General features: G+C 36.3%; 2 protein-coding genes across 4 annotated transcripts in view; both read left to right on the forward strand.

The window, feature by feature from the left end:
- Nucleotides 1–16,213, forward strand: part of LOC113039050 (zinc finger protein 501-like) — an 847,435-nt gene that overhangs the window by 65,316 nt on the left and 765,906 nt on the right. The window lies entirely within an intron of this gene.
- Nucleotides 911–15,759, forward strand: slc27a1b (solute carrier family 27 member 1b). Of its 2 annotated transcripts, none has more exons than XM_026195893.1 (13): nt 911–1,103; nt 1,792–1,965; nt 2,121–2,515; nt 2,654–2,815; nt 6,477–6,546; nt 6,624–6,715; nt 8,222–8,331; nt 8,711–8,920; nt 9,007–9,133; nt 12,247–12,384; nt 12,469–12,633; nt 13,713–13,859; nt 14,804–15,759. In XM_026195893.1, the coding sequence occupies exons 2-13, from the start codon at nt 1,793–1,795 to the stop codon at nt 14,959–14,961; spliced, it is 1,947 nt and encodes a 648-aa protein (XP_026051678.1). In that variant the 5' UTR covers nt 911–1,103; nt 1,792; the 3' UTR covers nt 14,962–15,759. The 2 variants fall into 2 exon arrangements, with proteins under 2 accessions (XP_026051678.1, XP_026051767.1); XM_026195982.1 differs by having other exon boundaries at nt 927–1,107.

Here is a 16,213-nt window from a genome sequence, read left to right on the forward strand (position 1 = left end):
AAACAGTTATGTTAGTGTTTATATGTCATATGTGTCTGGGTATTTTCCTGGGATTACCAGACTCTAAATATAAAACGATATGTTCTTTAATAACATGAAACTGTATGCTAATTCCTTTTATCATTATTTACGTTGTTGCAATTGTTTTCTTCCTCAGTTTCTGATGAGAATGAGGCAGGAAAGGTTTCTACGTATAGCACATATAAAATGAGCTTCAGCAGAAGATTACGAGCTGCTTATCTTTATCCAGAAGTTGTGAAGAGTGCTCCATGCATATGGTCAGTTGTGTAGTAAAAAAGTTTAAGATGTCCTTAAAATGTTTGTGATTTACAATGCATGTAAAACTTGCATCTTAAAGACGTATGTCAGATGTTTGTACACAGCAGATGATTTCCAGATCTTTAACAGACCTCTTGCAGATGTGCTATCTCCATTGAGAAGCTGCATACTGTAAATATTTGTTTTAATTTTTATTTTATTTTATTTTTTTAAAGATACAATTGTGTAAATATTTATTCCAGCACCAACAGTGTGTGAAAAAGCAAATTTTGTTGAAAAAAAATAAAAATTATATATATATATATATATATATATATATATATATATATATATATATATATATATATATATACTAAGAATCTTATAAACTTATCTGTTGGTGGAGAAATCAAATGAGCATTCAACTGTGACAGATCTATTAAGATTCTTGCGTAATAAATGCACTGCGAGGTGTTTTGATCACTGAGTCATCGACACAGGCCCTCATTTCTCAGAGGCTCGAGTTCTGACAGGACCCCAAAACAGCCAGTCTAGACACGCAGAACCCGGAGAACCTGCAGACCCCTGACTGACAGCGGTGTCCTCCAATCAGAGCGCAGCGCGTGCAGGCGGAGGCGGGGCTTCCAGACTGAGGTTCGCGCACTGCGAGTCAAGCCAGAGTTCACGGGAGTAAATCCATCGTGATGTGTCATCTCTCCGCGGTCGTCTAGCGCTCGCGCACATTACTCGGTATCTCCCCATCGGCTCTGTGAAGGTGTCCGGCATTCTCTGGGATTATTTCCGCCCGAGGACTATAAAGAGAAAACTAATCAGGCTGATCGCAGGCAAGTGCGTTTCACGAGCAGTGCTGTTATTGACCTACTTTTCTTCTTATAATTACAATTTAGACACGCTAGTTCAAACTTTAAAGTCTATTTTATATATCTGGTTGAGCATTCATTTGTTTACTTCTCTTAATTTTGTTTAGGGGGAAAAAGATATAATCTTATTTAACTTTAAATAATATATTAAAATAGATCCACACTTTTTAATTACATTTGTGTAATCCCTAATGTGTCTTTTTGTGATATAAACTTCTTAACTTACATTCTATAGCCTAATAATTAGAGGATGTGCTAAAATAGGTGAAATCGTATTTTATTTATTATATTTTCTAAGTGTATATTTATTAGTTGCCATTACCAAAACCAATCAATATTTGAGAATTGTAACTGAACTTAATATACAGCTAGTAGACTAGTGTTAGTTCAAGGTGATTCCAGCTGTTTCTCATGTGTCATGACATCACCTTTTAAGTTCCTAAAAGTCTGCTGAAGAACAATACATAATTGTATTTCAAGGTAGATTTATTTAATTTTTATTTTCATTTTTTAATAATCAGAATCAAATTATAGGTTAAAAAGCAGATTGCATTTTTTTTTTTTTTAGTAGTAAAGACAGCTACTCCATGTGTTACTCATTGAATATGGGCTTGAATGCACAATACAGTGTCTCTGGTCTTCTCTCGTCCAGGATGGGTGCTGGAGACGGGTTTCGTGCCCCGCTGGCAGTGATCTCTGCTGGGTTACTGAGCGTGCTGGGCCTCTCCTGGTTCTGGAGTTTGCTGGCTCTAATAGGAGTTTATTTATGTTCTGGAGGATGGAGGTTTCTCTATGTGGCTGCATGCACCATCAAGAGAGACATTGTGTGAGTATAACCTATTATCTCTTACTTTCTTTACTCATACAATCTAAAAGTTATGATAGAGAAAACTGACACTGACAGATTTTCTATTAGTCATGATGAGACCTGTTAGAATAGAACCACTGTACACATATTTGGCTCTTCTTTCTCTCCTCCAGGGGTCTGTGCATACTGTTGCGTGTGAAATACTTCATGCATCATTACATCAGTACGCGCAGCACCGTCCCGTCTATCTTCGCCCGGCGGGTGGCGCTCCACCCGGACAAGCCGGCTCTGGTGGAGGAGTCCACGGGCGAGGTGTGGAGCTTCTCTGAGCTGGACCGGCGGTCGAACGCTGTGGCTCAGTGGGCCGTGGCGCAGGGCTGGAGGTCGGGCGATGTGGTGGCCGTCTTCATGGAGAGCCGGCCGCTCATGGTGGCACTGTGGCTCGGTCTGGCTAAAGTGGGCGTGGAGCCGGCGCTCATCAATTTTAACCTGCGCCGTGATTCGTTGATGCACTGCATGGACGTGTCTGGAGCGCGAGGGATGGTGTTCGGGGCGGAGCTTCTGGACGGTGAGATGCGTACTGCTGTTTTTGTCTGTTCTGGCATGAAGGCCATTGGAGATGTTTAGTGTGTTTCAGTGTTAGAGTAAGTGTGGCCAATAGCTGATGGGATAAACACTCCGTGTGTGTGTGTGTGTGTGTGTGCAGTGGTGCTGGAGGTCAAGGACTCTCTGGGCTCTCTATCTCTCTTCTGCACTGGTTCGGCTGATGTCCAGTCTCTGGATTCGCTCTCAGCTCAGAATCTGGACGTGCTTCTGGCTTCATCTCCTGACACACCGCCCTCCGTCACACACAGCAAGGGCTTCAACGGTCGGTATGAGCGTGTGTGTGTGTGTGTGTTTATCGACGAGGTGCTGCATATTTCTCTGTGTTTGTGTGTGTGTGAGAGTTTATTTTACAACAGGTAAATGTCTCCACATGTCTTCAGACATACTTTACATGTTGTAATCATCAGGTCACATTTCATAGCAAAGATTTGCCTAAAGAATACAAACCCCCTTTAAGGCTCTTTTTTTAACTATGTAGCATAATAATAATAATTATTATTATTATTATTATTGTTATTATTATTATATTTGTGACATTAAAAATACAGCATATTTCCCCCATCCCATTTCAACTTTTTTTATTTGTGAGTTTAGTATTGTAATTCCTCTACTATATTAGTATCACATCTACTGCATTACTATTCTATATATATTTATTAATCTAATGTCAAATGTAGGTCTGCACGATATTGGGAAAAAATGACATTGCGATATTTTATTTGGTAACACTTTAGAATAAGGTTCCATTAGTTAATGTTAGTTAATGTATTAATTAACATGAACAAACAATGAATAATACATTTATTACTGTATTTATTCATCTTCGTTTATTGTTAGTTAATGAAAATACAGTTATTCATTGTTAGTTCATGGTAATTCATTAACTCATGTTAACAAGCACAACTTTTGATTTAAATAATGCATTAGTAAATGTTGAAATTAACATCAACTAAGACTTATAAATGCTGTAGAAGGATTGTTCTTGCTTAGTTCATGTTAACGAAAGTAGTTAACTAACATTAACTAATGGAACCTTATTCTAAAGTGTTACCTTTTATTTTTCTGCGATATATATTGTGATATGAAATCTAATCAAATTTTTTCTTACAAACAAAAATGGGGTGAGCACACTTACATTCTCATTTTAAATGATTTAAACATGAGAGTATTTTTTAAATTAGAGTGAATTATTTGTTTGTAACTTTAGGATATGTTTGAATTGTTAACATATTTCGCAACTATAATTATTAATCTTTGTTTATCTTAGTTTATAAAAACGCAGCTGTTCATTGTTTGGTAATGTTACTTCACAGTGCATTAACTATGTTAACAAATACTGTACAACTTCTAATTTCAACAATGAAGGCTATAGCCTAAATGTAATAGTAATAGTAAATGTTAATAAATAATGGAGCAGCTGTCCCGTACAGTTAATGAATAACGGATCAACTACGACATCCTACATCACAGATCCTGCGATGTGACTATCGTGGATTCGTACACCGCGATATCGATGCTTAAACGACACAGTGCAGCCCTAGTCAAATGTATTGATATAGCACCATTAAATACAACATAAGTTGACCAAAGTGCTTTACAAAAATAAATATAAAATCTGACAATAGTAATAAAACATAATAACAACTATTATTTTTATTTGTACTATTATATAAAATATTAATTATATTGAAATAATAATAATAAATATTGATTTTCATTAGATTCTGATTATATTTTAATTATATAAATATATTATTTACAGTCTGCAAGTGAATATAACCATGATAAATTAATAATTTTATAACACTAATTTTATTTGTACAATATGTTTTATTTCATGGGATTTTTATCTGTTATATGTATCATGAGAACATTGAGACAGTGTTGAAAATATTAATAGTCTTGGTTATTTTAGATATTATGTTTACATTATTTAAATTAGCATAAATAAATAATCACAAATATGCATAATATATGCATTTAAAGCAATATAACATTAAATAAAATTATTAACAATATATAAAGTAAAATACAATTGTTTCTTGTGGGAGCTTAGTTGCTAAAGTAAAGATTTCACAATGCTAAAAATCTTAATTGTCTTAAAACAAGCTACATTTTTTTAACGCTCAGTCTAGTTCTTGTGAGTTTGGGTTTTATGTGTGTCGGACGTGTTTTTGGCTGGTTGTGTGAGATTCACCCCTTTACAAAGAGAGAGAGAGAGAGAGAAAGGGGGCAGTGGTATTATGTGTGTTTTCAGTGAGTGAGCGAGCAAGTGTTAAAGTGGGGAAAAGGTTACATACCAGCCAAGTGCAGCGCCTGAAAGAGAGAGAGACTGAAAGAAAGACTGAGCTACAAAAGCAGATTGTGTGGGAAAAAAACACGATAAAGAGAGAAAGAGGGCAGAAAACAGATCCGGTTCCTGAGGAGACACAGAAACCATGATCAGGAGATTCAGGAGAAAGACTGCAGTGTCTGCCACGGACAGACTGATGGACAGAGCGAACGGTCATTGCTTAATTCACCTCTGACCCAGTCAGATGGCCTGATCCTGTACGTGTGTGTGTGAGTGTGTGTTTAGTTTACTAGGGTTCAGTCGTGTCCAGACGTGCATCAGATCTGACACAACCCCCCTCAGGGATGCCCAGCAGCGTCTTCAGCTGGAAACATGAATCACACAGTGCATTCCTGACCTTAACCCCATAATGTATATGTGGGATACAGTTTGATTCACGTCCTTCCTTACACAAGCTGTAGTCAGGGATGAGCTTGATGTGTGTAGAGTGTGAGTTCACCTCAGGGTTACTGAAGTGTATTCAGTGTGTAAATCATGTGAATAAACAAGGTTTTACAGTCATGGAAAAACCTGGAATATTCATTGATTTACAGGTCAGCAAATTAGCAAATCCTAAAAAGTCTTAAAAAATGTTTTTTTGTTTTTGTGAATAGCCCCCCCCACCCCCCAAAAAAATTACAAAAATAAATATATATATATATATATATATATATATATATATATATATATATATATATATATATATATATATATATATATATATATATATATATACTTATTTAAGTGATTTCCAAATTATTCTTCTTGCAGAATTAATCATTGTACTATAGCAGTTAATTACTGTATTACACTAAACAATCTAATTAGAATATATATTTTAACAGCAGATAGATAGATAGATAGATAGATAGATAGATAGATAGATAGATAGATAACTATGTTTATTTATTTATTTTTATTTGGTTTTATATTTTAGTTGTAAAACACTATGTTCAACTTATGTTCTTTTTAATGATGCTGTATAAATAAAAATAAATACATAAATAAAAATAAACATTTAAAATAATAAGAAGAAATAGAATTAAACCCAAAAGTACAATTTGGACAGGGCATGAAAATAATGTCACCAAGTAAAGAATCATGCTGCTTCTTAAACTCAAGAGGTTTTTCTAATGTAGACAAAATCTGATTTACATGCCTAAATATTCATGGAGATTTTCATTGTGAATATAGATTTTGTTTTCTAGTTTTCCTCAGCTATATCATATTTTATCAAAAAATGCTGTTGGACTGTAGTCACTAAAAAAGGTTTTTCAGTTTTTCTTTTTCAAAATAGTCTTCTAATAATAAGTGGAAAAGTTATGGAAAATTGTTGGTCAAAACATCAAAGTGCACATTAATTGAGGAATTATTGGAAACTCCGCTGAAATGTCCTTATATATTATAAAAAGTGACAACTGTATCCATTCTAGAGTTAAAATCAATTTAATATGTATGTGTATTTCTTCTTTTAGAGGTAATGCCAGGGTTTAAACTATCTGAAGTCACTGTAATTTTACAGAAAAGTGTATGATACAGTACGAGCTCATGTTGATGTGGGTTGATGTGTGACCCGTGTTTCTCATCTCAGACAGGTTATTCTACATCTACACCTCAGGAACCACGGGTTTACCCAAAGCTGCCATCATAGTTCACAGCAGGTTTGTGCAGCACTGTTCTTGAGCCACCGAGCAAGCATCATGTGTTTCACTCTGTGTTTGTGTCCCTGTGTAAACAGGTACTATCGCATCGCTGCGTTTGGGTATTACTCCTTTGGTCTGGGGTCAGATGACGTGGTTTACTGCTGCCTGCCGCTCTATCACTCCGCAGGTCTGTGTGCGCTACACACACATCACATTCAGCACACTTGATGTCCTTCACTCGTTCTGTTCTGTTATAGATTACAACAGCAGGTTACTAAGAATACCTCAATTAACCCTTCATTCATGCTGGTGACATCGACCAGGCTGATAAATCAGCCCGTATTTGGTAGTTTCTAATTTATCAGTATCAGTGTGTTCACCTAGTGTCAGCTCCATAATCTACCTTGTCAACGGAGACACTTTTTGACTTTTGAGTAAATATTTTTAAGACAAGTGTTGATTTCAGATGAGTGTGTCTTATATTACAGCATTTTATCATCAGATATCAACACTGACTATTTAAAAACACATGGATGTTGGATTTCTCTTTTTATCAATCCGTAGATCAGAAAAGGTGTCAACAAACTACTCTCAGCTCAACTCAACTTTATTTATAAAGCACTTTCAACACCACAAGTGGAACCAAAGTGCTGTACATAAAGTATAAAAGAGAAACATAAAAACAAAAACAGACATATGACATACTTGCAAAGCATTGTTTAAAAAAGTATGAATAGATTATAAACAGTTAAAAAAGTATGAATATATTTCAATTTAGATATAGATCTAAGATTGAAGAAACGATTCTTAACAACAGCATTGATTTGCTGCTCACATTTAAGCTCAGAGTCAAAAATGACACCAAGGTTCCTCACGCTAGACAGTTTTTTCCCAGGAAACAACCCCAGGCAGTCATCATCCACACACACCTTATTTCCAAATAAAATGATCTCAGTCTTATCCTCGTTTATTGGAGAAAGTTGTTTACAAGCCAGCACTTAACTCCTGCCAAACATGCATGAAGAGACTGAATGACACTTGTATGCCCTTGTTTCAGTGATACATCAATTTGAGAATCATCTGCATAAAGATGATACTGAATCCCAAATTGTTAGAAAAATAGAACCTAGAATAGAAAAATAGAACCTAGAGGGAGCATATAAAGGTAAAATAATATTGTTCCCAGTATTGAGCCCTGTGGAACCCCCCACACAAGGGGGGCAATGGAGGAAATATAACCCCCTAAACTGACTGAAAGAGTCCTATCCTTCAAATAGGAAGATAACCATTTCAGGGCTAAGCTCTGAATACCAACCTGATCCCTAAGACGATCAGTGAGAAAGTTATGATCAACTGTATCAAAACAACTTCACTTTTTTTTAGAAATAAAAAGTTGTAGAAATCAGTGTGAATGATATATGAACTAACTGCTCAGTAAAATTCTCAGAATATAGAGAGGAATAAAACTGCTACATTTGTTCTGTGCTTCTGAAGTGGAGGTAAAAACTTATTTTGAGAAAACGGCCTTTAAGTATGATTTTTAAATGATGAAACTGAATGTGTCGTTTAGGTCACATGAGTCTAGCAGACAGGATCCGTGTCCTCAGCCAATCACGTGTCTTCTTTCTGTTTCCAGGTAACGTAGTGATCAGTGTCCTCAGCCAATCACGTGTCTTCTCTCTGTGTGTTTCAGGTAACATCGTGGGTGTGGGTCAGTGTCTGCTGCACGGTCTGACGGTGGTGATCCGCAGGAAGTTCTCCGCCAGCCGCTTCTGGGACGACTGTGTGAAGTACAACTGCACGGTGATGACCTCTGACCTCAGCAACATCATTCATTAGATATCATACACTAGATAGCTGCTGAACATTAAAGTGCAGCTAATCATGATATTATGCCTTTAGAAGAGTAAATTATCTGATTGTTACAGTCCTTTAAAAGGAAGGAGAAAACACTTCACATAACATTTTTTGAGCAAAATGTTCAGTATTTTGATGCATCTTTATCTGTCACTGTTCAAATTTAATCCATCATCTTTTTGAGGAAAAAAATGGAGAATATGAGTAAAACCAGTCAAACCAGTAGAATTAGTGCATGTCATCAGATATTTCTTCTGAAGTGTTAGTTACTCAGTTAGGTTGTAGGTGGTTGATTTTAAGTGTTTAGGTGTGTGTGTGTTTGCAGGTGGTCCAGTACATCGGTGAAATCTGTCGATATCTGTTATCTCAGCCGGTCCGTCCGTCCGAGTCTCTTCACCAGGTGCGTGTTGCTATGGGCAACGGTCTGCGGCCCAACGTTTGGGAAGATTTCATGAAACGTTTCAACATCAAACGCATCGGTGAGTTTTATGGAGCCACTGAGTGCAACTGCAGCCTCGCCAACATGGACAACAAGGTGTGTGCACATGTTTACTCGAGCTCATTATATGTGAAGAGGTGCTGTGTGTGATTTAAAGATGTGTAATGTGCTCTTCTGGCCAGGTGGGGGCATGTGGCTTCAACAGCGTGATTCTGCCCAGTGTTTATCCCATCAGACTGCTGAGAGCAGACGAGGACACCATGGAGTTAATACGGGACAGTCGAGGACTGTGTGTGCCCTGCAAACCTGGTGAGAAACACACGCACACACACACACACACACACACACACACACACACACACACACACACACACACACACACACACACACGCACATACACACACGCACACGCACACACATACACACACACGCACACGCACACACACACTAGATGTGTGATTTAATATCTCAAGATATTAACCTTATGTCTTCTGCTGATCAAAGCTGCATTTATTTGATCACAAGTACACTGTGAAATATTGTTACATTTTACAACAGCTGTTTTCTATGTGAATATTTGTTAACATGCTACATTTTCAGCATATTTACTCATTCTAATATTCTCGTTTGCTGTTTAAGAAACATTTCTGATTATTATCAATGTTGAACACAGTTTTTTGTGTAAAACGTGAAGCATTTTTATTTTTCAGGATTCTTCGAATTCAAAATAATGCAATTTGAAATAGAAATCTTTTTTAACATTATAAATGTCTTTACTGTAACTTTTGCTCAATTTAATAAATTTTTGATGAATAATAATATTAATTTATTCTAAAAGAATCTTCTTGACCAAAACCTTTGAACACTAGTGCATATTTCACATTAACGACCTGCTGATTATTATCCCTTTCTTAATGAAACTGAGTGTGTGAGAGTTGAATGATTTATCTGACCTTTCACATATATTAACCTGTCGTGTTTCCAATATTATAGTATTTGCCAGGAAACACAAAACAGACTTGGTATCTGTGTAGTTTTCTGTACACATCCCGTGGCAGAGCAAACAAGTGAATTTCATCATTGTTTTAAAGGTCTCCCTTCATAAATCACACGCTCCGTGCTCTCTGTGTCCCTGTTTGCTCATGGAGTTTAAACAAACACACATTTCACATCAGAGATAATGACAGCCGGGGGAAACCAGCATATATAATGACTTTGAGTGTGACATTCAGTAGCGGTTTTAGGCACGGGCGAACCGGGCAGCCGCCCGGGGCGTCATTTTTTCGGGACACATTGGGGGCGGCAGCACGAGTAGATAAACAAAAAATCCTCTGTGTCGCGAAGCGGTTTTTCGTCATTTATATCATTTCACTGTGTGTGGAATTGGCAAATTGGCGCTCCCTGCAGCTGCCGGCGCCCCTGCTTGCTGAAAATATCCACTGAAGCTTTGTGTTGTGAGAGAAGTGTAAGGGGGTGGGGCGAGAGGCGCGTGCGACATTTCACCTCTGGGTCTCTCTCAAATGGAACGGACAGGGCGGGGGTGGACGGGGACGGGGGATCCATACTAGTAATATAATTAATAATAGGCTAAAGTCAGTCACACACCTCGACTTTCTTCCAAATAACGCACATTTCATTCATAATGTTATAATACAGGCCTATAGTTCCTGCAAATGAAACTAGGTAATACAAAACGATTATGCGGTCATCAAGGTGAATTGGTTTAGTCCTGACTTCTGGTCCTGAGTGACAGTTGGGGGGATGGGACATCTGTCGAGTGCCAAATAAACAGAGATGGAGAAGAAAAGGTCAAAGCCAGGTGCCCAATTTCGGAAAAGAAGAAGAGGAGAAACGAGCAAAAGATAAAGGTATGCAACTATTGTCTCTGTATGATTACAGTATCCATTTCATGAATGAAGGGCTAATGTTAATTGATGGTGGGTATAACGTAACTCTTTGTTAGCATTTTTGCTATGATGCTTTAAAAGTGTGTCATGCGTATAATTTGAGGCAGTAACCTAATGGTACCTCCATGAAAAGTTAGATTGATATACAAATTTTGGCTGAAAAATATCCTGAAACCCAAAAAGTTTTTGTTTTTGCCTATACATATAATTTAAAGTCATTTTATTTTTTAAACAACTGAGTCCCAGTGACCATAGCATAACGTGAATAAAATATAATTTTTCAATGTATTTGTTTTACTATTTGTTTCTATGCTCTAAAAAATGTGATGACATGGGGGGAAAAATGAAATAAATAAATGTTGTTTTTTTTCGGGTCTAGGAGGATATAGCGTGTAATGACAGACATTTAGTGTGTAAGAGCATGTTTATGTAACCCTTCTATTATGTTTTGAGTCAATTTGACCCTAGGCTGTTTTAGCTTTATAAAACATTATCCTATGGTCTTTTGATTTCAAATGCAGTTAAATTGCAATTTCAGGGGCACTTCTAAAATATTTTGGAGCATCCTCTACCACTGGTCAGGATGAGCCAACCACCTCCTCCGCTACAAATATGTCTCCACAAATATCTGATATTGAGGATGAAGACCTCTTTGCCTCTACTTCTACCCAGCATGAGCTTTCAGGTGTGCATATCGTGTGTGTGTATGTGTGTGTGTGTGTGGGGGCTACAAGACAACTGCAATTTAATGTAATTTTAATATTTCTGATAATTTATGAGGACTGTGTTTTTTCACTGCTATGTGTTTTGAGTAATATGCCAATATGCTGTCTGATAGAAATGCCTGGAGCTGAACCCCCACTGAGCCCCACTGGCCCTCACATCTGACTGACAGGATTCGGACTGAGCTGGTTCACAAAGGACCAAGTAAAGTGCCACCTGGCTTTGTTTTCCGTAGGAATGAGAGTAATGGGAGAAGATGCCACCACTAATATTTTAAGAAGACATTAGTAAGTGGTGAAAAGATGGCAAGAAGTTGGCTGATTTCTTCAATTAAGAACAACAGCCTCTTTTGCTTCTGCTGTAAATTGTTTTCCAAGAGGAACATCAATTTAACAAGTGCAGGAATGGCAAATTGGAAACATGCATGCAATGATATCACATCATATGAAAACAGTTGTTATAATAAAATATTGCTGTTTGTGCAGAACTTTGTTTGCTATTTTTTGTGTGTGTGTGTGGGGGGGGGGGGGGGGCGCTCGAAAGGGGTCTCGCCCAGGGTGTATTTCAATGTAGAACCGCCACTGGTGACATTAGAGGGTTTGTGTCGTCATATGGTGTAAATCAAGTGTCACCAAGTGTGTGTGTGTGTATTATTTTATTCATTTATATTTCAGTAATGAAAATACTTTTTTATGTTTTATTATTTTAGTTAACTTTATTAACCCTGGTGTAAATATGCACGAGACACACAGCCTTACATATGTTTTTTCTCTTCTGTATTCTCTTGTACAGGAGAGCCAGGGATTATTGTTGGCCGAATCAATCCGCACGATCCATTACGTCGTTTTGATGGCTATGCGAATCAAGAGGCGACGAGCAAGAAGATCTCTCACAATGTGTTCAGAAAGGGAGACTCTGTGTATGTATCAGGTAAAGCTGCAGTTGTCCAGAGATCAGCTGATCCAGGTGTGTGTGTGCTGGAAGGATGGCTCTGACTCCGTTCCTCTGGCTCAGGTGATCTGATGGTGATGGATGAGTTCGGGTACGTGTATTTCCGGGACCGAGGCGGAGACACGTTTCGCTGGAGGGGTGAGAACGTGTCCACCACAGAGGTGGAAGGAATCCTGAGCTCTCTGCTGAAGCATACAGATGTGGCCGTGTACGGCGTCTCAGTGCCTGGTGAGTCTGCAGACGGACAAAATAATGTCATCTCACAGCAAAGAAAATACAAATATAATTGTGGCTTTATATCTTGCAATTGACACTTTAAATCTTGTAATTGCTAGTTTTTATTATTTATTTATATTAATTAGATTTATTTATTTTGCAGGATTCTTTTTATGTTGCAATTACAAATATTTCTCATAATTTTGAAGTTGTGACTTTATCGTTTAATGTGACTTTACATGTTGTAAAATGAAAATACACAAGTATATCTTGCGATTATCTCCCAATTGTGACTGAATATCTTGAAACATGATTTTAAATCTCCCCATTTCACTTTTTTTCATATTTGCGACTATATAACTCAATGTGACTTTAAATGTTACAATTATCTCTTGTAGTTGCATCCTACCATCTCCCAGATGTGACTTCATGTCATGAAAAGTTACTTTAAATGTCACAAATGCAACTTCTCTCTGCAGTTGTGACTTCATAATTGACTGTGACTTTACCCCCCGGCTTCACAAAAAAGGCTTAAGCCTAGTCTTAGACTGAAATGCATGTTTAAACTGACATTAAATGCTTCTTAAAATATATCAGTGCAATGGTTTTTTCTCAATATGTTTTTTTTTCTTCTAAGGAACATTTATAGAAGATGCTTAAATGTCTTTATATACATTATATCTCTATTAGTTGTTACTTTATATCTCGCAGTGTGACTAAATCTCTCATTTGCAACAATTTTTTTAACTGCAGCTTTATATATTACAGTAGCACATTTATAGTATACACTGTCCCCGTTTTTCATAATATGACTTTTATATATTTTATATATTTATAGATATAATAAATCCCTGTTTTCTAATGTTTTTTTAAAATGGGCTTTCATACTGGTTTATGCCTCTGCCTAGAGTTTGCTCTGAGAAGCTGAGCAGGGTTTGACTTGGTTTGTAATCAGACAACACAGGCACAATAGACTCCAGATCATGATACCGAGATGCCGACACACGCGTTTGACATCTGAAGATGTTTAAAGGCATTAAAGTGTGCATCTGGTGAATGTCACTGCAGCTGTTCTCTGTCTTCTTCATCAGGTGTGGAGGGGAAGGCAGGAATGGCTGCCATAGTGGACGTGACCAATCACTTCGACTGTGAGACATTTCTCCGAGATGTGCAGAACGCACTGCCCTCATACGCTCGCCCCGTCTTCCTACGACTTTCAGCTGAGGTCGACAAAACAGGTGAACAGAAACAGATTCATACTCAGTTTCCCTCCAGATTTCTGTGTTTTCCTCATACACACACTATAAAAATGATCCTAAAATTAATGCTGAAAAATGCTATGGTAAAAAAAATTTTATAAGTTACTGTGAAAACTGTAATAGTTATATATACTAATAATAATAATAATATATATATATATATATATATATATATATATATATATATATATATATATATACTTAGTTTTTCTAAGTAACACAATTTTTAAGTAAAGTTTTTTCGTAGTAACTAATTTCATTTTAAAATGTAACTTTTTTTGAAGTAGATACGTTTTAAATGATTTTTTTTTCTAATTAAATAAATATATATTAAATAAGTTTTTCTGTGTGGTATTAAACAAAAAAAGTGAATACATTTTTAAATGTAAGTTTTTCTAATTAGGTTTCTAAATAAGTTTTAAATTGAAGTTTTTATAAGTAACTAAGAACGTTTTCACTTGTGTTTCTAACGACCTTAATATGTTTTTCCATTTAAAAAAGTAAACAGTTAATTCACAGTGAAAACTGTATTTACATTTCCAAAATTACATTTTATGGTATTTTGTTGTTATATTTGTATGTTATTTTTACCACATGTAATACCATGAAAGTGTTTTGTATTTGTGTGCACTTTCTATATATTAATATTTATTTCAGCTTGTGGAAAAGCTATTAGTGATGAACTTTGATTCATTATGTGACTTTCTATTTACCTCCTTTTTGGTGAAGTGTCAAGGCATACAACAGATTTGAGTACTTATGGTAAATTAAAATATCAGTTCATGAAATATGCTTTTTAATTGCAATTGTTAAATTCAATCCATAAAATCTATAGTTTTTACAATTAAGTTTTGTAGATTTGACTTATGTTTACCGTATCAAATCTGTATTCCTGTAAAATGGTTCATGTCTGTCATCCACAGGCACATTTAAAATCCAGAAGACTCGTTTACAGAAGGAGGGATTCGACCCACACCAAACCTCAGACCAGCTGTACTTTCTCAACAGCCGTTTGGGGCGATACGAGAGTCTGACGGAGGAGCTGTACAGCGCCATCATGCAGGGAACGCTAGCACTATAAGAGACACACAGCCTTTACTGTGTAAGAGTGGGGTGTGGATACATTACTGACTAAATCATCTAAATACACTGCAGTCAACTCACATTGGTTACACTGTTGAGTTAGTACTTGAAACTAGTTAAGCCTTTTACACTGATTTCAGTTCAAGCACATCAGTAATAGCCTCTAGAAGTGCAATTAGTTTAATTTTTACAAGCCTCAGATATGTTAAAGATTTCTTATTAGAAGAAATGGACTCAGAGTAGTTGAACTAAACATAAAGGTGCTTTACGATCTTTTTTTGCAAAAAATGTCTCTACTGCCTGATGGATATCACTGAAATGGGTTTTACGAGGTAAACACACAACTGTAAAAGACAGAGCATGATTCAGGGTATCAGTGTGTGATTATTAAGACTAGTTTTGGAGAGGTTTTCACATTCGGCTCATTCTTTGAGAACAGATGTTTTCTCCAGGTGTTACTGACTCACAGCACTTTTACTGCGGTCAACACTGTGATACTGAGACGTCTCTGTCATTTCAGTCTTTATATATTCACTTCACACAGGTAATAGTTATAGTATTACAGATGGACAGTGTGCAAATCACACACAATAAGCTTTGCAATTTCAGTGTTAAAAGCAAAAACTTCAGAGAAACTTGGATTTTAATAAAATTAAGTGTATTGAGTTTAAAATGTTTTGATGTGACATGGACACAATCATTAACCATTAGCAAATCAGAGTGATGCATTGCTATTTTACCTTCACTTGAATGCAGATTTCATAACAATTGTAATAAATTTAACATAACAATTGTACACCGTTAAGTACATGAGCATGTTTTTTCAGCTTTAGGTAATCTGACATACAGAAACAGCAAGAGAACAAATGATTTGAACGTGATGTGAACTCTTGTCTTACTCTCATTATCATAGAAACAAAGTTATAGTTCATGATGGAAGGTAAAGTCTTGAAACACCTCACTTACTTTCCTCCGTTGAACACAAAAGAAGATATTTGAAAGAAAGTTTATGATTGCCCATTGACTTCCATAAGGGTGAACTATCTCCTTAACATATTACCAAATGTTGAAAGTATAACAGATGTGCCCTGGAGCTCAAAAGCAGTGTTAAGTCTCTGGGGTATATTTGTAGCAATAGCTAAAAAAACACTGTATGGGTCAAAATTATAGATTTTTATTTTATGCCAAAAATCATTATGATATTAGTAAAGATCATGTTCCATGAAGATATTTTATAAATTTCCTACAAT

The sequence above is a fragment of the Carassius auratus genome, chromosome 1 (genome assembly GCF_003368295.1).
Source record: "Carassius auratus strain Wakin chromosome 1, ASM336829v1, whole genome shotgun sequence".
Lineage (NCBI taxonomy): Eukaryota > Metazoa > Chordata > Actinopteri > Cypriniformes > Cyprinidae > Carassius > Carassius auratus.